Here is a 25,464-nt window from a genome sequence, read left to right on the forward strand (position 1 = left end):
CTAAGCGTTAACTGGTCAGATTGATGCCGGTGTCTCACTGGACCAAGAACCATCATTTCAGTCTTATCAGAGTTTAAAAGTAGGAAGTTGCCAGACATCCAGATTTTCGCTGATACAAGGCAATCTTCTAAGGATTTTATGTGGATGAGATTACCAGCAGTTATCGGCATTTATAACTGAGTATCATCAGCATAGCAGTGAAAGGTAATCCCAAAACACTGCAATATGTGCCCGACGGATGCTATATAAAGGGAGAAAAGCAGGGGGCCTAAGACCCTGTGGAACTCCAAATTTCATGTCACTAAGGTTAGAGTTAGTGTTATTGTGCAAAACACAGTGAGAACGACTGGTCAAGTATGACGTCAACCATGCAAGGGCACGCCCAGTAATCCCAAAATAATTCTCCAGCCTATTGAGTAGAATATGATGATCCACAGTATCAAACGCAGCACTGAGATCTAACAGCAACCGAACTGTAGTGGTGTCTGAATCCATTGCAAGTAGAAGATCATTTACCACTTTAGTGAGAGCCGTCTGTCTTTCTGCTTTTTTTGTGTGGAGCTTGCATGTTCTCCCCGTGTCTATGTAGGTTTTCTCCGGGCGCTCCGGTTTCTTCCCACAAGCAAAAACATGCTTATTTATGAATGTGTATTTGCTCTATTGAGGTTTCAAATCTCGCAAAACTTTGTAGAGTTTGCTGCTCTGTGAGATGTCAGTGACATTGAGAACTGCATTGAGACACTCTGATCAGGCTACACTTTAACCGCTACACACAGACAACAGCATTAACATCACAACATAAAACTCTTTGTATATTGTGCCTAAAACTCTCATGAACATACAGTATTATCTGGGTTTATAGATGTTATTGTGTTTGTTTTATGTAAACATGAGAAGCTCAGGTTGTTCCTCCGTTATTTTCAATGGGAATCACTGTGAGCCGCGATCGCTTCCTGTTCATGTCGTTCTGGTGGAAAGTGAAGTTTGCTCTTTAATGTCCTGCTTATTGTCCTTTACAGCACTGTTTTTTCCAGAGTAATATATATATAAAATGTCTGAAATTTGGTTCCCGTTTATTAAATTCCATGCAGGTTAAATGTAGCAGATTACTTTTTAGTATAATCTTTATTTGCAGTTGTTGTCATGTGGATTCTCTATGTTGTTTAGACTGCAGCAACTCTCTGGCATGCGTCGGAGGGGCCGTAGGCACAGAATGGCAGCCATGCGCTTCCGTCAGTCTGCCCCAGGGCAGCTGTGGCTTACCACCACCAATGTGTGAATGTATGAGTGAATGAATAATTATGCAATTTGTAAGTGCTTTGGGTATTTCGTGATAATAAAGCACTCTATAAATCCAATTCATTATTATTATTACACTCCTTACCTGTATTAATTGCACCTGTTTGAACTCATTACCTATATAAAAGACACCTGTTCACTCACTCAATCAGTCACACTCCAACCTGTCCACCATAGCCAAGACCAAAGAGCTGTCTAAGGACACCAGGGACAAAACTGCAGACCTGCACAAGGCTGGGATGGACTACAGGACAACAGGCAAGCAGCTTGGTGAGAAGACAACTGTTGGTGTAATTATTAGAAAATGGAAGAAACACAAGATGACTGTCAGTCTTCCTCGGTCTGGAATTCCATGTAAGATCTCGTGGGGTAAAGATGATTCTGAGAAAGCCCAGAACTACACAGGAGGACCAAGGTCAGTGACCTGAAGAGAGCTGGGACCACAGTCCCAAAAATTACATTAGTAGCACACAACGCCATCATGGTTTAAAATCCTGCAGGGCAGCAAGGTCCCCCTGCTCAAGCCAACACATGTCCAGGCCCATTTGAAGTTCACCAGTGACCATCTGGATGATCCAGAGGAGGCATGGGAGAAGGTCATGTGGTCAGATGAGACCAAAATAGAGCTTTTTGGTATCAAAAAAGATGAGATGAGAGGATGAGAACAACCCCAAGAATACCATCCCAACCGTGAAGCATGGAGGTGGAAACATCATTTTTGGGGGTGCTTTTCTGCAAAGGGGACAGGACGACTGCACGGTATTGAAGGGAGGATGGATGGGGTCATGTATCGTGAGATTTTGTCAAACAACCTCCTTCTTTCAGTAAGAGCATTGAAGATGGGTCGTGGCTGGGTCTTCCAGCATGACAATGACCCCAAACACACAGCCAGGACAACTAAGGAGGGACTCCGTAAGAAGCATTTCAAGGTCCTGGAGTGGCCTGGCCAGTCTCCAGACCTGAACCCAATAGAAAATCTTTGGAAAGATCTGGAGAAGATCTGTATGGAGGAGCGGACCAAAATCCCTGCTATAGTCTGTGCACTCTTGGTCACGAACTACAGGAACCGTCTGACCTCTGGAACTGCAAACAAAGGTTTCTGTACCAAATATTAAGGTCTCTTTCTATTGGATCAAATATTTATTTCATGCAGTAAAATGCAAGTTAATTATTTAAAAATCATACAGTGTGATTTTCTGGATTATTTTTTTTTTTCTGTACCTGCAGTAAAATTGACAGACCTCTTCATGCTTTATAGGTGGGAAATTTGCAAAATCGGCAGTGGATCAGATATTACAGTTGTGCTCAAAAGTTTACATACCCTGGCGGAATTTTTTATTTTATTTTACCATTTTTCAGAGAATATGAATGATAACACAAAAACTTTTTTTCACTCATGGTTAGTGGTTGGGTGAAGCCATTTATTGTCAAACAACCAGGTTTACTCTTTTTAAATCATAATGACAACAAAAACTACCCAAATGACACTGATCAAAAGTTTACATACCCCTGTTCTTAATACTGTGTATTGCCCCTTTAACATAACCGACAGCTTGGAGTCTTTTGTGGTAGTTGTGGACGAGGCTCTCTGATGGTAAAGCTGCCACTGAATATGTTTCGGACTTTATTTACATCAATTACAAAGAAATACAAACAGTATGGCACTTAATGGTAAATCTGCATGGAGCAGACAATTCTCAAAAACTGAGTGACTGTGCAAGAAGAAGAGTGAGGAAAGCCACCAAGACACCCAGAGAACTCAGGAGATGTTATGGGCCTATGTGGCTGTGATTGGAGAAATTGTGCACAGTGCAAGCTTGTATTTTGCATCACTACTCTTAGCTTCATCGTGGAGTAGAGCAGAGAAGGATTTTCTTTCACCAAAACAGATCAAATCCAGACTTGCATCTCAGATGTACCTTCTGGCAATTTGTAGCTAAACTTTCAGGTCTTCTTTTTAAGAAAATCCTCCTCTATACCACTTCATCATCAAGATGGATAACTGGTGACACAAAATGCAAAGATTGCACTGTGCATAATTTCTCCAATCACAGCCATGTGTAGCCTATAACTTCTTCTGGGTTGTCTGGGTGTCTTGGTGGCTTTCCTCACTCTTCTACTTCTTGCACAGTCACTCAGTTTTTGAGAACTGTCTACTCCATGCAGATTTACTTTGATCCATAGGGACTGTTTGTTGAAGCTGTCTGGAGGCATCCTAAATTCAGCCAGGAAATGTTTGGAAGACTGGTCACTTTGCGAGAAGGGAGGATTTTGGTGTAGGGTGAGAACATAGTCCAGTGTAGGGCTAAAACAATTACTCGAGTAACTTGAATAATTTGATTACAAAAAATGTTCGAGGCAAATTCTGTGCCTCGAAGTTTCGTTTAACGTTGTAGTACATATGCCAGGCCTGTGTGTGAAGTCCGCTCTTTCTTCTGTGTTTTGCTCAGACTCGCACTGAGTATTGCGCTTTTTAATTTTCGCTTTTTGGGCAACACACAACGCTTCACAAACATGGTAACTCAAATAAAATAATAATAATGATTATAAAAAAAAGTGACTGCGAGGCTTACATATTCAACATCCAGCCGAAATGTATCTGCTGAATCGCAGAGAAAGAGAAAAAAAAATTCATGCAGGGGTCCTGTTCACCAACCTTAAAAAACTAAAAATAAAAAACAACTTAAAATGGTTAAATTTTACAAGTTGGGGAAAACAAAAAACAGAAAGCCACATCCCATCACCATTTCAGCAGAATGTCAAGACTTTGGCTGAGCTCCTGACACCAGGAAAGATCCAGAACTTGTAAAGATGTGAAAAGGTAAATACTACCCAGGAAAACAGCAAGGGATACACTAAATTTGACAGTCTGTGTGATGGCACAGCGACATTGTGCCATTGCAGCTATCAATTACTAAAATAATAGATAGCTGCAGCCCTAGTCCAGTGTCACACATTCCAACCTTAATATTATCTGGAGAGTCACTTCTTTGTTAAAAGTGGAAAATTATGGCAGCCTTTTATTCTGTAAAGATACAGTGCATCCAGAAAACATTCACTGTGCTTCACTGTTTCCACATTTTGTTATGATACAGCCTCTTTCCAAAATGGATGAAATTCATTTTGTCCTCAACATTCTACACCCAGTACGCCATAATGACAAAGTGCAAAAAGGTTTTTATGAGATTTATTAAAAATGCAAAACTAAGAAATCACACAATCACATAAGTATTCACAGCCTTTGCCATGAAGCTCAAAATTGAGCTCAGGTGCCTCCTGTTTCCACTGATCATCCTTGAGATGTTTCTACAGCTTAATTGGAGTCCACCTGGGGTAAATTCAGTTGATTGGATATGATTTGGAAAGACACACCTGTATACACATAAGGTCCCACAGTTGACAGTCAGAGCACAAATCAAGCATGAAGACAAAGGAATTATCTGTAGACCTTTGAGACAGGATTGTCTGGAGTGACAAATCTGGGGAAGGGTACAGAAATATTTCTGCTGCTTTGAAGGTCCCAGTGAGCACAGTGGCCTCCATCATCTATAAATGGAAGAAGTTCGGATCCACCAGGACTCTTCCTAGAGCTGGCCGCCCGTCTAAACTGAGCGATCGGAGGAGAAGGGCCTTAGTCAGGGAGGTGACTAAGAACCCGATGGTCACTCTGTCAGAGGTCTAGCATTCCTCTGTGGAGAGAGGAAAACCTTCCAGAAGGACAAATATCTCTGCAGCGATCCACCAATCAAGCCTGTATGGTAGAGTGGCCAGACTGAAGTCACTCCTTAGTAAAAGGCACATGGCAGCCCACCTGGAGTTTGACAAAAGACACCTGAAGGACTCTCAGACCAGGAGAAACAAAATTATCTGGTCTGATGAGACAAAGATTGAACTCTTTGGCGTCATGTTTGGAGGAAACCAGGCACTATCCCTGCAGTGAAGCATGGTGGTGGCAGCATCATGCTTTGGGGATGTTTTTCAGCAGCAGGAACTGGGAGACTAGTCAGGATTGAGGGAAAGATGAATGCAGCAATGTACAGAGACATCCTGGATGAAAACTTGCTCCAGAGCGCTCTTGACCTCAGACTGGGGCGACAGTTCATCTTTCAGCAGGACAGTGACCCTAAGCACACAGCCAAGATATCAAAGGAGTGGCTTGAGGACAACTCTGTGAATGTCCTTGAGTGGCCCAGCCAGAGCCCAGACCGGAATCCGATTGAACATCTCTGGAGAGATCTGAAAATGGCTGTGCACCAACGCTCCATCCTGATGGAACTGGACAAAGGGTACAGATAAACCAAACAAACAATAAACTCTTGAAAAGCATTATGTGTTGCACTTTTCGAGATACAGTTCTTCAAATTTGGCAAGACGATCATCCCAAAAATATGTACGCCCACTTTCCCTGGACCTTTTTGGAAAGAAGACTGTTTGGAGTGTGAACCTCATATTTTGGATTTCCATAATCTGAGGCCGTGTTTAAGTTCATATAGATTGACTCTGTTGTACTTTTTTTAAACACATTGTGTTTGTTAATTACATACACTCAGGTTGGTCTCTTTAATGCAGGTTGTGGGGGGGGGGGGGGGGGGGGGGGGGGGAGGTCGCTGTGGGTTCTTGCTGACAGGTGTTTTGTTTGAATCTGCTTCCTGCAGTTTATTGTCCTGTGAACAGGAAGCTGGAGACTCCCACAGCTGCTGCTCAACAGGTAACGAGCTAAACCTCGCTCTGATTTTAGTGCTGCATTCAGAAACCCTCAGACATTTGGAGGTTCCAGCCTCTAGATCGTGGAAAAATCCAGTGAACGCGCCATCTGGGTTACCGTCGCAACCGCACAGCTCCCTTTGCAACTGGACAGACAACAATGTTACTAATGTTGAAAATGCATCTTTAAATTATTTTTATATGTTACTGCTGTATGTAATATATTCTGTGTACAATTAGTTAGCATATTTTCCAGAGTATGAGTTGCAACATTTTTCTGTATTTTCAGATCTTTAATGTGGGATTTTTGTGTGTTGTTGTGTACTTTTTAGAATTGACATTTATTCTTTTATTATTGGGGTTTATTTTCTTTAGTGCTTTGATTCCTGGGAAAGTCCAATTATAAATCATTATAATTAATATTCTAAATAATGAACTTGTGATTTTTCAGTCATAGTGGAGTATAAGTTGCAGGGCCTCAAAAACTAGTAAAAAAAACAAACAAAAAAAACAAAACAAAACACGACTAATACTCCAGAAAATACAGTAGGTTACCAGCACCACACATAAACAGAAATGCCTTTAACAATTTCATTTAGCCCAAAAGATAACATTAATTAGCCTAGCTGTACTGTGGTGTAGGCTACAGGTGTGTGCAAAGACATTCCTGCAGGAATCTATATTTGTCTCCAATTTCTGTAAATAGGCTTTTTTATTTTTATTTGGGGTATTTCCGAATGTCAGATGGTTCTGAATGCAGCATATGTCAGTTCTTCAGAGGTCCAAAGTACTTGTCCAAAACAACCCATTTAATGTCCATATTTATTTGTCAAGAAAAGGAACCAAACCAGAATCAACTGGAGGAAACAAAATGACTCAAGATCACATGAATAGGTTTAAAAAATTCAGGCAGAAGTTTAATGTCTGTATGAAACGGTGTTCAGATAGTCTCAGTTGGATCTGGTCCATCTCGGTTAATATGAACCGCCTGGACCAGCAGAGATGTTTATTTATTTGTTTCATTGTTTCCGTCCTTACACAGCGAGTTTATTTTCTCAGCAAACTGTTTGTGCTGTTTTGTTTCAGAGACAATGAAACCATCAAACATTGTATTCCGGAAGGTAAGACTGTTGCGTCTGAGTGCCGCTGATGTTAACGTTTACAAGCTTTTATCACACACAGTGAATGCAGCACTGGGTCCTGCTAGGTGAGTGTGGAGCTTTGTGTTCTGGTTCTGCTCAGGTCCGGGGGGACAGGTGGGTGCTGAGGAGGCCAGAGATGAAAAAAGACAAAGGGGAGGAGGAAGAAGAGCGTGAGGAGAATGATGACGGCAGCGTCAACACTGAGCAGGTAACAAGATGTTGCATTCAAGGCGCTGTGTTTCCTGTCCGTGAGTGCACGCGGTCAGCCCAACATCAAAATTAGCACATTGTTGAAAAAATATCAGTGTCTCTAAACCTGGATTTGGCCCCCAGAGGCTGGACAGCGGCTCCCTGCTGTTCTACATGGAAACAGAACTTTCCATATACAACCTTTTTCTTTGTCGTTTTCAAATACGGCACCGTGTCAAGAGATATCTGTGTCCACACGTAATCACTGAAAATGACTGAAAACGCTGTAGTATGTATGCCAGGCCTGTATGTGGCGCTCTAACGCTCCCACAAAAAACAAAAGACGTGGAGCATGCGCAGAGGTGGTGCTACATCATTTCACCAAAGTTTCATATTGTAAACACAAAAAAACAAACGTGGCATTTTTAGATGCATCTACGCTAGGATCCCTTTCCATAAAGTAGCATTTTCAGGCTCCTACAAGTGCAGGTTCTGTGTAGACAAAATGGGAATAGAATACAAAACTGTTGAAGATAGGTCTAAACCCCTCTCTTGTGAACGGGCCCTATGTCACACTGTGGCAATTCAGTTTCAATTTCCATCCATCCATCCATTTTCTTCCGCTTTATCCGGAGTCGGGTCGCGGGGGCAGCAGCTCAGCTTTTTTTTATTTCATTCTACTCCCTTTGAGTAATGTACGGATTTTCAAAGATGAATGTGCGCAATGTATAAATGTTTTTAACTTGCTCAATAAAGTATTCATCAAGCAAAGGTGCCCAGACCTTCCGATCCACACACACCTCCCCCAGCTCCTCTAGGGGAACGCCAAGGTGTTCCCAAGCCAGCCGAGAGATGTAATCCTTCCAGCGTGTCCTGGGTCTTCCCCGGGGCCTCCTCCCAATGGGACGTGCCCAGAACACCTCTCCAGCGAGGCGTCCAGGGGGCATCCAGAAAAGATGCCCGAGCCACCTCAACTGACTCCTTTCGACGTGGAGGAGCAGCGGCTCGACTCCGAGCTCCTCCCTAGTGACAGAGCTCCTCACCCTATCTCTAAGAGAGCGCCCAGCCACCCTGCGGAGGAAACTCATCTCGGCTGCTTGTACCCGTGATCTCGTTCTTTCGGTCATGAGCCAAATCTCATGCCCATAGGTGAGGATCGGAACGTAGATCGATCGGTAAATCGAGAGCTTTGCCCCCCTACTCAGCTCTCTCTTCACCACGACGGTCCGATACAGCGACCGCATCACTGCAGACGCTGCACCGATCCGTCTATCGATCTCACGCTCCATCCGTCCCTCACTCGTGAACAAGACCCCGAGATACTTAAACTCCTCCACTTGAGGCAAGGACACTCCACCGACCTGAAGAGGGCAAAGCACCTTTTTCCGGTCGAGAACCATGGCCTCGGATTTGGAGGTGCTGATTTTCATCCCGGACGCCTCACACTCAGTTGCAAACCATCCCAGTGCACGCTGAAGGTCCTGATTTGACGAAGCCAACAGAACCACATCATCCGCAAACAGCAGAGACGAGAGTCTGTGGTTCCCAAACCAGACCCCTTCTACACCCTGGCTGCGCCTAGAAATTCTGTCCATAAAAATAATGAACAGAACCGGTGACAAAGGGCAGCCCTGACGGAGGCCAACGTGCACTGGAAACAGGTTTGACTTACTACCGGCAATGCGAACCAAGCTCCTACTGTGGTCGTACAGGGACCGGATAGCCCTTAGCAAAGGACCCCGGACCCCGTACTCCCGGAGCACTCCCCACAGGGTGCCCCGAGGGACACGGTCGAACGCCTTCTCCAGATCCACAAAACACATGTGGACTGGTTGGGCGAACTCCTATGAACCCTTGAGCACCCGATGGAGCGTGTAGAGCTGGTCCAGTGTGCTGCGACCAGGACGAAAACCACACTGCTCTTCCTGAATCCGAGGTTCGACCATCGGTCGAATTCTCCTCTCCAGTACTCTGGAATAGACCTTACCGGGGAGGCTGAGGAGTGTGATCCCCCTATAGTTGGAACACACCCTCCGGTCCCCCTTCTTAAACAGAGGGACCACCACCCTGGTCTGCCAATCCAGAGGCACTGTCCCCGATTGCCACACGATGTTGCAGAGGCGTGTCAGCCAAGACAGTCCCACAACATCCAGAGACTTAAGGTACTCAGGACGGATTTCATCCACCCCAGGAGCCTTGCCACCGAGGAGCTTTCTAACCACCTCGGTGACTTCGGCCTGGGTAATGGATGAGTCCGCCTCTGGGTCCCCAGTCTCTGCTTCCTCTTCAGAAGACATGACGGTGGGATTGAGGAGCTCCTCGAAGTACTCCTTCCACCGCCCAACAACATCCCCAGTCAGGGTCAACAGCTCCCCACCTGCACCGTAAACAGTGCCGGTGGAGAGCTGCTTCCGCCTCCTGAGGCGTCGAACGGTTTGCCAGAATCTCTTCGAGGCCAACCGATAGTCCTCCTCCATAGCCTCCCCGAACTCCTCCCAGACCCGAGTTTTTGCCTCTGCGACCTCACGGGCTGCGGCACGCTTGGCCTGCCGGTACCTGTCAGCTGCCTCTGGGGTCCCACCTACCAACAAAGATAAGTAGGACTCCTTCTTCAGCTTGACGGCATCCCTTACTTCCGGTGTCCACCACTGGGTTCGGGGATTGCCGCCGTGACAGGCACCAGAGACCTTGCGACCACAGCTACGAGCGGCCGCATCAACAAAGGAGGTGGAGAACATGGTCCACTCGGACTCCGTGTCTCCAACCTCCCCCAGGATCTGGGAGAAGCTCTCCCGGAGGTGGGAGTTGAAGACCTCGCTGACAGAGGGTTCTGCCAGTCGTTCCCAGCAGACCCTTACGATACGTTTGGGCCTGCCAGGTCTGACCGGCTTCCTCCCCTCCCAGCAGATCCAACTCACCACCAGGTGGTGATCAGTCGACAGCTCTGCCCCTCTCTTTACTCGAGTGTCCGAGACACGTGGCCGAAGGTCAGATGATACGACTACAAAGTCGATCATCGACCTCCGGCTCAGGGTGTCCTGGTGCCACGTGCACTTATGGACACCCTTGTGCTCGAACATGGTGTTCGTGATGGACAAACTGTGACTAGCACAGAAGTCCAACAACTGAACACCACTTGGTTCAGATCGGGGAGGCCGTGCTTCCCGATCACCCCCCTCCAGGTCTCACTGTCGCCGCCCACGTGGGCGTTGAAATCCCCCAGGAGAACAATGGAGACCCCAGTTGGAGCGCTATCTAGTACCCCTCCCAGGGACTCCAGGAAGGTCGGGTACTCTGCACTGCTGCTCGGCCCGTAGGCCGAGACAACGGAGAGACCTGTCCCTGACCCGAAGGCGTAGGGACGCGACCCTCTCGTTCACCGGAGTGAACTCCAGCACATGGCGACTGAGCTGGGGAGCAATAAGCAATGCAACCCCAGCTCTCCGCCTCTCCCCATGGGCAACGCCAGAAAAATGAAACGTCCAGCCCCTCTCCAGGAGTTGGGTACCAGAGCCCATGCTGTGCGTGGAGGTGAGCCCGACTATCTCTAGTCGGTATCTCTCAACCTCCCGCACAAGCTCAGGCTCCTTGCCCCCCAGCGAGGTGACATTCCACGTCCCAACAGCCAGGGGCTGTGAGCATGGACCGGACCGCCGGGCCACCCACCCTCGACCGCCACCCAATCCTCTCTGCACCTGACCCCCATGGCCCCCTCTGCAGGTGGTGAACCCACAGGAGGGCGGGCCCAAGTTGCTCCTTCGGCCTGAGCCCGGCCGGGCCCCATGGGCTAAGGCCCGACCACCAAGCGCTCGCGCGCGAGCCCCAACCCCAGGCCTGGCTCCAGGGTGGGACCCCGGCTCTGCCATACCGGGTGACGTCTCGGTCCTTGATCTTTCACTGGTCATGGAGGTTCTGAGCTGCCCTTAGTCTGACCCGTCACCTAGGACCTGTTTGCCTTGGGAGACCCTACAGGGAGCACAAAGCCCCCGACAACATAGCTCCTAGGATCATCCGGGTATGCAAACTCCCCCACCACGATAAGGTGGCAGCTAGAGGGGAGAGGCGTGAAAGTGCCAAATCAGGAGAGCATCGTCTCAAGGCGCTTCACATAAAACAACTCAACAATAACAACCAAAACAAATTAATTCAAAAAATCAAAGAGCATGATGAAAAGGTTAAAAACATGAATTAAAAAAAGTTTAAAAGGTTAAAAAAGATAAAAGCATAGTAAACAACATATTAGTCATATAAAATAGCAAACAAATGCGTCTTCAAACGCCACTTAAAAGTGACTGCCTGACTGACTGCCTCACTAAAACAGGGAGCTCATTCCACAGGACTGGGACAGGATAAGAAAAAGCTCTATGTCCCACAGACTTTTTCTTCACCCGAGGGACACAGAACAATCCTGTGTCCTGTGAGCGCAGAGCCCAGACCGGTACATAGAGCTTAAGATCCGCCAAGTAGGGCGGTACCAGCCGTGAACAGCTTTATAGTCAGGTAGCAGGACCTTAAAATCTGATCTTGCAGATACAGGCAGGCAGTGAAGAGACACCAAAATGGGTGTAATGTGGTCAAACCTTCTGCTTCATGTCAAGAGTCTGGCAGCAGCGTTTTGAACCGGTCGAAGACCCCTAATGCTGGACCGTGGCAGCCAAGAAAATGAAACATTGCAATAATCCAATCTAGAGGAAACAAATGCATGTATCAGGGTCTCAGTGTCAGCCATAGACAGGATGGGATGAATCTTCACTACATTTTGCAGATGGAAGAAAGCAGTCCTCGTGATGTCTTTAATATGGAGGTCAAAGGACAATGTAGGATCAAAAGTTACCCCAAGGTTCCTCACTTTGTCCGTATGATGTATAACACAGAAACCTACACTAAGCGTTAGCTGGTCAAACCGATGCCGATGTCTCGCAGGACCAAGAACCATCATTTCAGTCTTATCAGAGTTAAAAAGCAGGAAATTACTAGACATCCAGCTTCTCACCGAAGCAAGGCAATCCTCTCGGGATTTTATATGAATAAGATTACCAGCAGTTATCAGCATGTACAATCGAGTATCATCAGCATAGCAATGAAAGGCAATCCCAAAACGCTGCAGTATACACCCAAGAGGTGCTACATACAGGGGGAAAAAAAACAGGGGGCCTAGAACAGATCCCTGTGGAACCCCAAGCTTCATATCACTAAGATTAGAAGTAGTGTTATTGTACAAAACACAATGAGAAGACTGGACAGGTATGACATCAACAACACGGGCACCTCCAGTAATCCCAAAGTAATTCTCCAGCCTATCGAGTAAAATATGATGATCCACATTATCAAATGCAGCACTAAGATCCAACAACACCAAAACCATGGTGGTGTCCGAGTCCATTGATTGCAAAAGATCATTCACTACTTTACTGAGAGCTGTTTCTGTGGAGTGACATTTTCTAAAAGCAGACTGCAGTGGCTCAAAAAGATGATTCTCAGTAAGATGGTCCACAAGCTGCCGTGAAACCACTTTTTCCAGAATTTTAGAGCACAATGATAAATTTGATATTGACCTATAATTTTTCAATACACTGGGGTCAAGATTAGATTTCTTAAGTAATGGTTTAATCACTGCAGATTTAAAGCATTTAGGAACGGATCCAGATGTTCCTGAGAGATGAATAATTTCCAGCACAGTCGGCCCAAGAGTGGGCGCAGGTCCTTAAACAGTTTTGTTAGTATGGGATCAAATAAACAGGTTGTGCTTTTTGTAGACATCATCATCCTTCTCGAAAAAAATTCAAGAAGTCCTGTGATGAAAACGGAGAGTGACTAACAGGTGGCTGTCCATGAATGAGAAATGCTACCGTGTCAAACAAAAACTTGAAGTTGTGCTTATTTTTATTGATCAAATCAGAATAATAGGCCTGGTTTGTAGCCATTAGTGCATGCTTATAGTTTAAGATGGCATCATGCCACACGAGGTGGAGAACATCTAATTTGGAACTACGCCATTTCCGTTCCAAACCTCTAGCCTTCTGCTTAAGGTCACCCAAGTAACCATTGAACCAAGGCAACCATGCCTCGGGAAGGTGTGGCCTTAATTGAGGTGGTGCAAACTTATAAAATGTAGTTTTGAGCGCTGAATTTAAGATATCCGCAAGGCTATCTACTGATTGAGCATTCTCCAAACTTGAAGTTAAAATTTTGTGGCAGATTGCGGAAACATGAGTAACTGATACAACATCTTCAAATCCGTTTGTGCCCATTTGTGTTCTGTACAAATCCTTTCCTCATTTGTTAAATGCGTTCCTTGTCAGCTGATGTCCGACGACTCCAAGGGAAAGTTTTGTACAAGGTCAAAGGTTTGCACAGACATCAGATGGAGAGCTGTCCCAGTGTTTGCACATTTGTTTACTTTTTGTCCTGTTCTTGTTCATTACCTTGCCAGTGGATGTCCGGTATACAATGTTTATGAGTTCAATGGTACGAATATTTCATGAGGCGAAAGCTGGAACATACCATTCCATACCATTCAACAAGGCGAAGCCGAGTTGAATATGTTCCAGCTTTCACAGAATTAAATATTCGTTCCATTGAAAGAATGTAATAACATTCATTATTTGTTTTATATAACGGCTAAAATAGATCCTTGTCATTCGATATTTTTTAAATTTATGAACAACAGAAAAGGGACTTACATTTTGGTGTTTTACTGCTGCTAAAGTCTAAATTGTGACGTGTAGTCCATGGTGCTGTGTGCTGACTTCGGACTTCCATTAAAAAAAAAAAAAAAAGATTTTGTGTAGTTTAACAGTGCAACCAAAAATCACTTCAGCTTTTCATCTGAACAGCTCTTGTCTCCAGACGACTTACAGCGGAGTGAATTGTGTGTGTGCGTGCGTGCGCAGATTGCATTGGTACCAAACGTATGGAACCAAATTTGCACTCTGAATGGAACCAAACTGCACTGTGCAATGCAACACAAATGGGACGAATTATGTGACATACAAGGTACCAATCAAATGACAAGGATCCACTCAGCCGTTATATAATAGACCTTAGTTTTATCCGTGTATTTTCTGTTGATCTTCTGTTTGTGTCCGGATGTGCTGCTCGCTCGCTTTGGTGGATGTCTACTCATTCCATCAGAGACCCACATCCACCGGAGACTAATGGATTAGGTGATTTTAGCCACCGGACAAATTATTTAAATCGGTTGCTAATCAGTTTAGTAACTGTGTAGCCACACCTTAATGGAATACAAGGATTGACTCTGCAGACAGGCTGATGCATGAGATGAGAGTCTCTGTGGACTATGATGTCTGCAGATGACATTGAGCTCTGCAGTGAGAGCAGAGAGTGGATTGAGGCCGCTGTAGACGTGCAGGTACACTCTGGAGAGAAGCAGAATGAAAGCCGGTCGTAGCGAGACTCTTGAGTACTGTGTAAATGAGAGGGAGCATGGTGCAGTGGTGAGGTTATAATTAGTAGAAGTGATGAAGGTTGATGAGTTTAAATACTTGGGCTTAAATTGTCAAATGTATGGAGAGTGAGAGAAAGGACAGCTGAAGGATCCTGGGTCAAATAACAGTCACGACTTCCGTCCTCAGAATTGAGCTCATGATTCTTTCACAATTATTGTTCCCAAATAAAACATTTATTGCAGTAAAAAAACTTCCATTGTGGTCGATTGAAACATAATCACATGATCAGTGTGGGCATGACTCTTTATTGGAAAACTGGAGCAGTTTTTTTAACACATGCACCTGACTTGATGTGTTCTGTGTTTTTAGTTTCTCACGTTAAAAAAATGTTTGGTGGCACCAGAGTTACATTGGGGGGTTTTCTCCGCTCACAGAACTGCAAAATGAAGACAAATAATTCTGTTTTAGGAGGTGAAGAGGAGGAGGTCAGCAAGAAGGAAAGTGAGAACGGATTCAGATGACGACGACGAGTGGACTCCACGTGTGGTGAAGAAGGACGAGGAGGAGCCCAAAAAAACCACATGCCCAAAAGTGGTGGGTGTGAACCTTTTACTCTCCGTGACCCTCAAACATTCATCCACAAATCAAGCCTCCTATTTGAGTCGTTCAAGTCAAACCTTTAAATCAAACCTCACGTTTGAGTCGTTCTTGTTGAACCTTTAAATCAAACCTTCAGTTTGAGTCATTCTTGTCGAACCTTTAAATCAAACCTCCAGTTTGAGTCCTTCTAGTTGAAACCTTTAAATCAAACCTCCCGTTTGAGTTCTAGTCGAACCTTTAAAACAAACCTCACGTTTGAGTCCTTCTAGTCAAACCTTTAAATCAAACCTCCCATTTGAACCGTTCCAGTCATACCTTTAAAGCAAGCCTTGCGTTTCAGCCGTTCCAGTCAAACCCTTAAATCAAACCTTGTGTTTGAATCGTTCCAATCAAACCTTTAAATCAAACCTCCCGTTTGAGTCGTTCGAGTCAAACCTTTAAATCAAACCTTGTGCATGAGTCGTTCCAGTCAAACCTTTAAATCAAACCTTGTGTTTGTGTCGTTACAGTCAAAGCTTTAAATCAAACCTCCTGCTTGAGTCCTTCTAGTCAGACCTTTAAATCAAACCTCCCGCTTGAGTCCTTCTAGTCAAACCTTTAAATCAAAACTCCCGCTTGAGTCCTTCTAGTCAAACCTTTAAATCAAACCTCCCGCTTGAGTCCTTCTAGTCAAATCTTTAAATAAAACCTCCTGTTTGAGTCGTTCTAGTCAAACATTTACATCAATGTCCTGTTTGTGTTATGGATAAGATGCGGATTGAGGAGCGGTCCAGTATCTGACTGAACCCAGCATGAAATAATCAGAAGCAGTTCCAAAAAGAAAACATTTATTTTTCTCCCTTTGTGCTATACATGAAATACTAAATTAGAGTTCTGGTGAGGTGAAAAGGCGGCGCGCTCCCCCAGCGTCTCAACAGTCGGAGTCCGAACGTTCAGGACTCAGGAGTTCCGCCAACACCCCCCCCCCCCCCCCCCCAGGTGACCTTCCCAGACTGTACTCTGCGAAGGAGGAACAGAGATGAGATTATTCAACACTTATTACTACGAAATATTGTTTAGAGGCAAACTTATCAGCTACACGTTTAGGTCTGGTTTCAAACTTAGTTCAAAGAGGCTGCTGCTCACAGCTAGTGGAGGATCATTAATCCGCACGCCACTGCCGTGAGGAGCACGCCAAACAATTTTCACCAATAATTACTTATAGCTGCGTATAAACGCCAATTTACATTCACGGATAAACTTTTCAGAATATTAACCTCTGTCGTGTGCTGACAACGTTTGCCTCTCACCCTCGTCCTTCTTCACAGGCGCGATGTCAGACTCTGAAACGGCCCTCAGCGTCCCCACACGGTCGTCACAAGGTCGTATTCTCCGGCAATCTTATCCAACTCACTGCTGGTTTAAATGTAGTTCTTTATCACTACATTGGTACCAGCTGGAAGTCCTCAGATCTGCACGTGAACATCACAGGTGTCGTGGATTGTCCTGATAGAGAGCCGCACGAGAATGCAACAGGTGCAGCCAGTCATTGTAACAGAGGAGAGAGACTCTTCTGCAGCACATTTTCCTCAGAGAACAGCCCCAAATCACCTGGGAAGGAAAATAAACACAAAACAACCCAACCTTGTCCAGCCAAACCCCCCCAACACACAACAGTTTGAGTCATTCTAGTCAAACCTTTAAATCAAACCTCACCTTTGAGTCGTTCTAGTCGAACCTTTAAATGAACCCTCCCGTTTGAGTCATTCTCATCAAACCTTTAAATCAAACCTCACATTTGAGTCATTCCAGTCAAACCTTTAAAACAAACCTCACGTTTGAGTCCTTCTACTCAAACCTTTAAATCAAAACTCCCGTTTGAGTCGTTCCAGTCATACCTTTAAAGCAAGCCTCGCGTTTGAGCCGTTCGAGTCTAACCTTTAAATCAAACCTCCTGTTTGAGTCGTTCTAGTCGAAACCTTTAAATCAAACCTCCTGTTTGAGTCGTTCTAGTCGAAACCTTAAAATCAAACCTCCCGTTTGAGTCGTTCTAGTCGAACCTTAAAATCAAACTTTCTGTTTGATTCGTTCTAATCAAACCTTTAAATCAAACCTCCTATTTGATTTGTTCTAGTCAAACCTTTAAATTAAACCTCCTGTTTGAGTCTTTCTAGTCAAACTTTTAAATCAAACCTCGTGTTTGAGTCTTTCTAGTCAAACCTTTAAATCAAACCTCCCGTTTGAGTCGTTCCAGTCAAACCTTTAAATCAAACCTCCCGTTTGAGTCGTTCTAGTCAAACCTTTAAATCAAACCTCCCGTTTGAGTCGTTCTAGTCAAACCTTTAAATCAAACCTTACCTTTGAGTCATTCTAGTCAGACCTTTAAAACAAACCTCACATTTGACTCGTCCTAGTCAAACGTTTAAATCAAACCTCATTTTTGAGTCGTTCTATTCAAACCTTTAAATCCAAACCTCGTGCTTGAGTTGTTCTAGTCAAAACTTAAATCGAACCTCATGTTTGAGTCATCCTAGTCAAACCTTTAAATCAAACCTGACGTTTGAGTCGTTCTAGTCACATGTTTTATTCCATATTTGTCTTGTCATACCTGTCATATCACTCCTCACCCTTGCAGCAGCACAAGAGGCGTCGTGCGGCATGCGGCCAGTGTGAGAGCTGCCGCAGAAAGGATTGTGGGACATGCGTCTACTGTCTCGACAAATCCAAGTTTGGTGGGCGGAACACCCTGAAGCAGCGGTGCCGCAATCGGATTTGTTACGTGATGGTGAGTTTGCACATTCACTTCAGCCCAAACAGCACCAGGTGGTGACTAGAGGAACTGTAGCTCTGTGGGGTTTTTTTTTCTCTCTAAACAGAAAACTCGAACAGAAGCTGATAAATAGCCGTAGAGATGGAGAGAAAACAGTTAACATAGCAACGTCTCCGCCTCATGACTGTGATACACAGACAGGTGTGACTGAGGTCACAAGCAGGCTTTAAACAGAAAGAGCGAGAAGGAAATTATCCAACAGCGCCGAGACCTTAGTTTTCACCGCTTCAAACCATTAAACATGGAGATGTTTTATTCATTTATTTTGTTTGTTGTGAAACAATGAATTCCAGTGTAATCCCTGCTGATGGGTTCTAGGACAGAATGAACAGGATCCAAATTTTTCTAAAATATTTTTCAAAAAGAAACTTTAGTCTATTTTGAAGAAATTTACTAAACTTGGAAATTATGGAGGTCGAAAAGAAGCACTTACATGACCCAGTTTTTAAAATCCTGCTTTGTTATAAAAACTGATTCAGAGAGATTTCCTTGCAGCTATTACCCTTTTGTTCTGGTAGGGGTTGAGCTAACTAGCATGCTAGTTAGCAAGCTAGAATTGGATCAAACATGCTACCCCTGCCAGCTGCCAAAAAACCAAATCATCCAAGACCACAACTACTGTAAATCTAGTATTCATGAGCATACCAGTGCTGAAGTACATTACTTGAATTTGGGCTACACACCTAGATGCTAAATTAGCGACGCGGCTTTGATACATCACAAGCCTGATCCTGTCATCCTGCAGTGATTATTCACATGGGTTCCATGTCGGGTGTGTGCTTTTACTGCTGTCAGGATTTCCTCATGTTTTCATAAAGTAAACCTGCTATTTGAGAACGCAGAGCACAGGGCGGTATGTAAGGCTCCAGACTTTCTCCACAAGATAACTGCGCCCTCTGTTCTTTAATTAACTGACTGTTGGACAGCAATAGAGGCAGCAGCTGTGTAAGATGCTGTATGCTAGCTACACACAAGTACAGACTTAAGCCACACAAATTGACGAGTTTAACTCCACAGTGGCTTTAACTGAACAAAAGTAATAAGTAATTAATGCTGAACTCAGTCGTGAGTTTAGAGGATGAGAGGATGTAACTGTGGCTCAGTTCTGACTAGTGCAGAGTCCCACAGATCGATTCATACATCCAAAGACCGATATACAAGTATGTATATATACATATATGTTCTCCACTGAGATTGCAATAGCCAATCACAGATTAGCCTTTCTGTCCATCATTTACCTGTATTTTGGCATGCCTGGCGCCAGAAAGTTATGTTGGACCCAAAAGGATCCAAAAAGGCTAGGACCAAAAGTTATATTGGATCGGTTCCCACTGACCAATAGCATTAGAGCTTACTGCCAACAGCTAGCCAATCAGAGCGCAGCATACGAAGGTCAGGAACTAGCTGACAGACGCTGGTTGAAAAAATGGCAACAAACATGTCAACAACAGCAGAAAACCGTCTGCCAGCGAGGTTTGCTGAGTTCACAGAGGAGGAACTGGTGGAAATATTGAACTCCAAGGATGCCAAAAACACTAAGAAGGTATACAAGCACGCTACTGACATTTTAGAAGCATTCATCGCATCAGAATCAGTCATATGCTGTTCACAACAAAATAAATTGATCTAATTTACTTGACTCTTTGTTGTTTGCTTAATTTGGTAGGGGGGTGAAGAACATAACAATTGATGGATGGCAAGTCGTCCAACATAGAGAAATATTGGATGAAGAAAAGTTATATTAGTATAACTTTTCTGAATATATATATATATATATATATATATATATATATATATATATATATATATATATATATATATATATACAGTGAGGAAAATAAGTATTTGAACACCCTGCAATTTTGCAAGTTCTCCCACTTAGAAATCATGGAGGGGTCTGAAATTTTCATCTTAGGTGCACGTCCACTGTGAGAGACATAATCTAAAAAAAAAATCCAGAAATCACAATGTATGATTTTTTTAATTTATTTGTATGTTACTGCTGCAAATAAGTATTTGAACACCTGTGAAAATCAATGTTAATATTTGGTACAGTAGCCTTTGTTTGCAATTACAGAGGTCAAACGTTTCCTGTAGTTTTTACCAGGTTTGCACACACTGCAGCAGGGATTTTGGTCCACTCCTCCATACAGATCTTCTCTAGATCTTTCAGGTTTGGAGTTTCAGCTCCCTCCAAAGATTTTCTATTGAGTTCAGGTCTGGAGACTGGCCAGGCCACTCCAGGACCTTGAAATGCTTCTTACGGAGCCCCTCCTTAGTTGCCCTGGCTGTGTGTTTGGGGTCATTGTCATGCTGGAAGACCCAGCCATGACCCATCTTCAATGCTCTTACTGAGGGAAGGAGGTTGTTTGCCAAAATACATGACCCCATCCTCCCTTCAGTACAGTGCAGTCTTCCTGTCCCCTTTGCAGAAGAGCACCCCCAGAGTATGATGTTTCCACCCCCATGCTTCACTGTTTGGATGGTTTTCTTGGGGTTGTTCTCATCCTCTAAACATGGTAAGGAGTTGATTCCAAAAAGCTCTATTCTGGTCTCATCTGACCACATGACCTTCTCCCATGCCTCCTCTGGATCATCCAGATGGTCACTGGTGAACTTCAAACGGACCTGGAAATGTGCTGGCTTGAGCAGGGGGACCTTGCTGCCCTGCGGAATTTTAAACCATGACAGTATCATGTGTTACTAATGTAATCTTTGTGACTGTGGTCCCAGCTCTCTTCAGGTCATTGACCAGGTCCTCCTGTGTAGTTCTGAGCTTTCTCAGAATCATCCTTACCCCACAAAATGAGATCTTGCATGGAATCCCAGTTCGAGGGAGATTGACAGTCATCTTGTGTTTCTTCCACTTTCTAATAAATAATCATAACAGTTGTTGTCTTCTACCAAGCTGCTTGCCTGTTGTCCTGTAGTCCATCCCAGCCTTGTGCAGGTCTACAGTTTTGTCCCTGGTGTCCTTAGACAGCTCTTTGGTCTTGGCTATGGTGGACAGGTTGGAGTGTGATTGATTGAGTGTGTGAACAGGTGTCTTTTATACAGGTAGCAAGTTCAGACAGGTGCAATTAATACAGGTAAAGAGTGCAGAATAAGAGGGCTTCTTAAAGAAACATTAACAGGTCTGTGAGAGACAGAATTCATACATTGTGATTTCTGGATTTTTTTTTTTTTTTTTTAGATTATGTCTTTCACAGTCAGGGTCGGACTGGGAACAAATTTCGGCCCTGGCATGTTTCCTCTGGACCAGCCCACTATTGGCCGGACGAATCCACCCCCAAACACGCACACCCACCCGTCCACACCGAACCCCCAATGAACAAATACTATACACCTAAACACCATGAACACACACCTAAACACACACTTTCACTGTCATTTCACCTTGATCATAGTACAAAACGCGGACCCGGCGCCACGAGGGGGCGTTTGGGGGCGACGCCCCTCACGTCATCAACCTCGCCCCCCTCGGATGAAAAAGAAAAAGAAATACTGGAAAATATAGCAAAATATTAGTTATTCAATAATATCACGTATTTAACATCCAGCAGAACATCACCTGCTTCTAAATAAAAGGCTCTTTAAACAGCAACTATTTTATTATTTTTAAAAAAGCTGTTTCAGTTTATATTTTAACAATAAATGAACGGATCATTAAAAATGTCCACGAATCAAAGTCAAAAGACATTTGCACAGGTAGAAGCTGTCCACTTATTGTGCCCAAATTCATATTTTAGAAATGACTCTGTCCTGATAACATTAAAGGCAATTACATATTTTGATGAAATTACAAGTTTAAATGACTATATATATATATATATATATATATATATATATATATATATATATATATAAAACATCATGAGGTTTATGTCACAGAAATCCTACTTTACAATCACACTGCAGTCATTGTTAAATTATTTCCTTTTGCATTTATAATAAACATTTGTATTTATTTAGTGTTTGTTTTTCTGGTTGAAATAAGATAAATAATCTAACAGAACTCAGAGTGCAGACCTGCAGCTCAGCACAAGAACAAATATAAACTAGAAGATAAATCAGAGTGCACAGTCTGTCTGCAGCGCGCACCTGACGCAGACATTCCTGTGTCGTCGTAACACGATAGGGAAGCTTGAGCCAACCCCGGTGTGAAAGGGGCTTTAGAGATTGTGCTCATGAAGTATTTTGGACCTGTTGGTGCAGTATGACAGTAATAATAAAGAGTTGAAACTTGAGATTGATTTTTCAGTTTTAGTATGTTTGACAAACTCTCAATTTTCTTGTTTACCATATAATAAAACAGTTACAGGCTTTTGATTTCGGTGTCATCCTGACCAGGTCTGGATAATCATGGGTACACCGAAATCAAAAGTCTATAATTGTATAAAATTGAATAGAAAGAGACAGGGGCACTTAAAATCTGTTCAACTTGAAGTCTTCTGTCTTCTGATGTCAGAGATTACTAGCACATGACATACGGTAGGAGTGCAGTCTTACCACTGCCTCATATCAGACTGCCTCCAGAAGGAGACAGACCTTCGTGATGGGTTTGTCTAGTTCACTCGTCTTTGTCTTAACACAAACTTGGCAAACAAGTCCAAGTCAAGTCAAAATTTTGCAAAAGTCATTTTTATGTGAATTGTAGCAAAATGCAATGCCAGCCAAATTTATATATATAAAATACATCTGTGCATTTTTTCTGACATTTTTTTTTCTACATTTTTACAATAATCACCAAAAAGTAATTTTCCATTCAGGAAATGTATCTGCCCCATACGTATATCCAGCACCCAGGCAGAACAGAAGCCCACAAATCAAAAGAACACTATTTACACTTTACTGCATGAAAAGGAGACGTCACAGAAAGAAACGGTCAAATGTAAAAGTGTTCACCATCAGGGTTGTGGCACACTTGCAGTTTCCAAAACAAAACCTTTTCGAGCACTTAAAATCAAAGGTGATGAATTTTCAAAAAGGCAAAATTTATTTTTAAAAAAGTAAGCATGTAAGGGCCCTGTCCCACTGGCGTTTAGGAGGATGGAATGCGCACAAAAGTGGCCCACATCCGCCAAACAACCGCAGTAACCCTGTAACATTCCTGTATGAGTCGGCCGCCATCCGAACACGTCCGTGATCATCCGCAGAGGCACGCATGTCCGCAGCCAGGATTTTTGAGCGGCTCAAAAATCCTGCTGCAGATGAGATCCGCATCACTGCCTGAAGACATACTGACGACATACGCAGGACATACACAACCAACGCGCCGCATATCCCCTGTCATCCGCTGATACCTGCAATTGGTTGGCGCGGCTTGGCGGCAGACCGGGACAGCGTGCAAAGCAGATATGACGCATGCCCAGCATGGCCACATCACGGTCGCAAATGGTATGTCGCGCATGCAGACAGAGTGGGCACGGATGAAGCGAGTGCATCACGGGCGCTGTGTCCCTCATGGGGCCGCCTCCGTGGTCGCCTTCGCTTCTGTTCCCTGTTATATCCGCTTTTCTTCCTCATGTATTCGCTGATCCACCCTGGGACATTTGTCATTTCCGCCCACCTTTGTTGCGGACGCTCAGCTTTTGTCTCCTCGTTTCATGTGCAAATCCTCCTAAACGCCAGTGGGACAGGGCCCTAAGAAAACAATAAGTAACAACATATTGAATCATTCTAATACACTATATTTATTTTTAGCCATTATAATACGACATTTCATACTCTATTTTCTGAAACAATGACATGTCCATTCAGATACAGCAGCTGTTAGAGTATGTGGATTTCAACTTTTAACAGCAAACTGACAGCCTTCTGATTGGTTGAAATTCAAATCTCGTGGTGGTGCAAATTGTGCATCAGCATTGGGCAGTATGCACCACCGTGGTGTAAATAGCCAGTCCAGGATTATTATTATTATTTTTTCATTTATTTATTTATTTTTGTGATATCTTTGAACACTGACTTGCTTGATATTCTGCTGTAAAGAACAGTGTTGGAGGTTTGACCTTTAACTCACGGTCTCATATTGATGAAATCTAAGTTGCGAATGTTGGAGAATAAATCTACATTGTGAAGCAACCCTTACTTGCACTGAATTAGAAATATTTTAGAAAAATACATTGAATTACAAGGTTTTACAGAACTGCGATATTGTAGACTTAACATGTGAGGTTACAATGGTTTTAATAATCATACGAGGTCGTGATCTAAAGTGGACCGGTCTGAGTCATGAACCTCCAGAGTCCCGCTCCGGCCCTGCATCTTGATAAGATTTGTTGACGTTCCAGAGGATGATGAAGCGCAGCCCGTGTCCAGGACAGAGCGGCGAGAGGACGGAGAGACGGAGTGACGTCTGGACAGAAGAGATGCAGGATCAGGATGACGAGGGCAGGAATAAGACCAGGGACACACATCCGGGACCGGCTAATCTCACCCCAGAGGTCAGAGGTCATTTGTTTTTTCTGTTTCATGACTGATTGTATTTTATTATTTGTGATAGTTTGAGATGATGATAAAATATTTCCCCACAGAGGAAAATCCATCTGTGCTTCTCTAGTGGCTGTAATCTACATTGTGTTGTGTGTTTGACTCCTCCCATTCGCTCCCCTCGGGGTCCTCGGCATGGGAGGCAGACTCTCTAGCCAGATGGCTAAAACCCGGAGCTCTGGCCTTGTGTTCAGAGAATCCTTCTAGCTATTGGGGAGTGAGGTTTGCTGATGACAGCAACTCCTGATGGCCTCCGTTACACTTCCACTCAGATATTATCAGACAGTCTCTGACCAAACTACCGGACAGGCTTAGAAACCATTTTACCAACTTTGCTTTGGGGCAAATTAATACATTTTTTTTCCCTCCTCTGATGAAGGTGGCAAGCAGACGTTCTGGCTCACTGAGACCAGAACCAGCTGTGTTGAAATGATTTACTTGTGTTCCAGGAGGTGAGCAGAGGGAGGTGGGGGTGGAGGACAGACGATGGAGAGTCAGAGGACGATGACTGGACTCCTCAGGTAAAAAAAAAAAAAAGACGCACACTGTAAGCTGTTCTTCTCTTTTGTTTGTTTGTTATCACTGAGTACACAATAGATCTTTTTTCATTTATGCCTCTTCAAATGCAAAACCCAGTTAGTCCAAAACAACAGATTTTTAGTTGGTGCCAACATGCTGTTGGCTGCCAGGGTGCTGAATATTAAAGAATTGGAACCATAGTGACGGAAATCTGTGTACTTTCTAATGGATTTACATTACATTTCAGTGTATATTCTTAAAAAAAAAGGACTGACATGGTTTTGCATTGAAACTCTGTATT

The 25,464-nt window shown here is 43.9% G+C and overlaps 1 protein-coding gene across 2 annotated transcripts in view; it reads left to right on the top strand.

Moving 5' to 3' along the window:
* Nucleotides 1-25,464, top strand: part of mbd1a (methyl-CpG binding domain protein 1a) — a 65,012-nt gene that overhangs the window by 18,485 nt on the left and 21,063 nt on the right. For both annotated transcript variants that reach the window (XM_034171851.1, XM_034171852.1), the window contains exons 3-9: nt 5,955-6,007; nt 7,090-7,124; nt 7,246-7,353; nt 15,212-15,337; nt 17,958-18,107; nt 24,446-24,598; nt 25,094-25,165. In XM_034171851.1, coding sequence (XP_034027742.1) covers nt 5,955-6,007; nt 7,090-7,124; nt 7,246-7,353; nt 15,212-15,337; nt 17,958-18,107; nt 24,446-24,598; nt 25,094-25,165 — 697 coding nt within the window. The remainder of the gene's footprint in view (nt 1-5,954; nt 6,008-7,089; nt 7,125-7,245; nt 7,354-15,211; nt 15,338-17,957; nt 18,108-24,445; nt 24,599-25,093; nt 25,166-25,464) is intronic.

This window comes from Thalassophryne amazonica, chromosome 6 (assembly GCF_902500255.1).
Source record: "Thalassophryne amazonica chromosome 6, fThaAma1.1, whole genome shotgun sequence".
NCBI lineage: Eukaryota > Metazoa > Chordata > Actinopteri > Batrachoidiformes > Batrachoididae > Thalassophryne > Thalassophryne amazonica.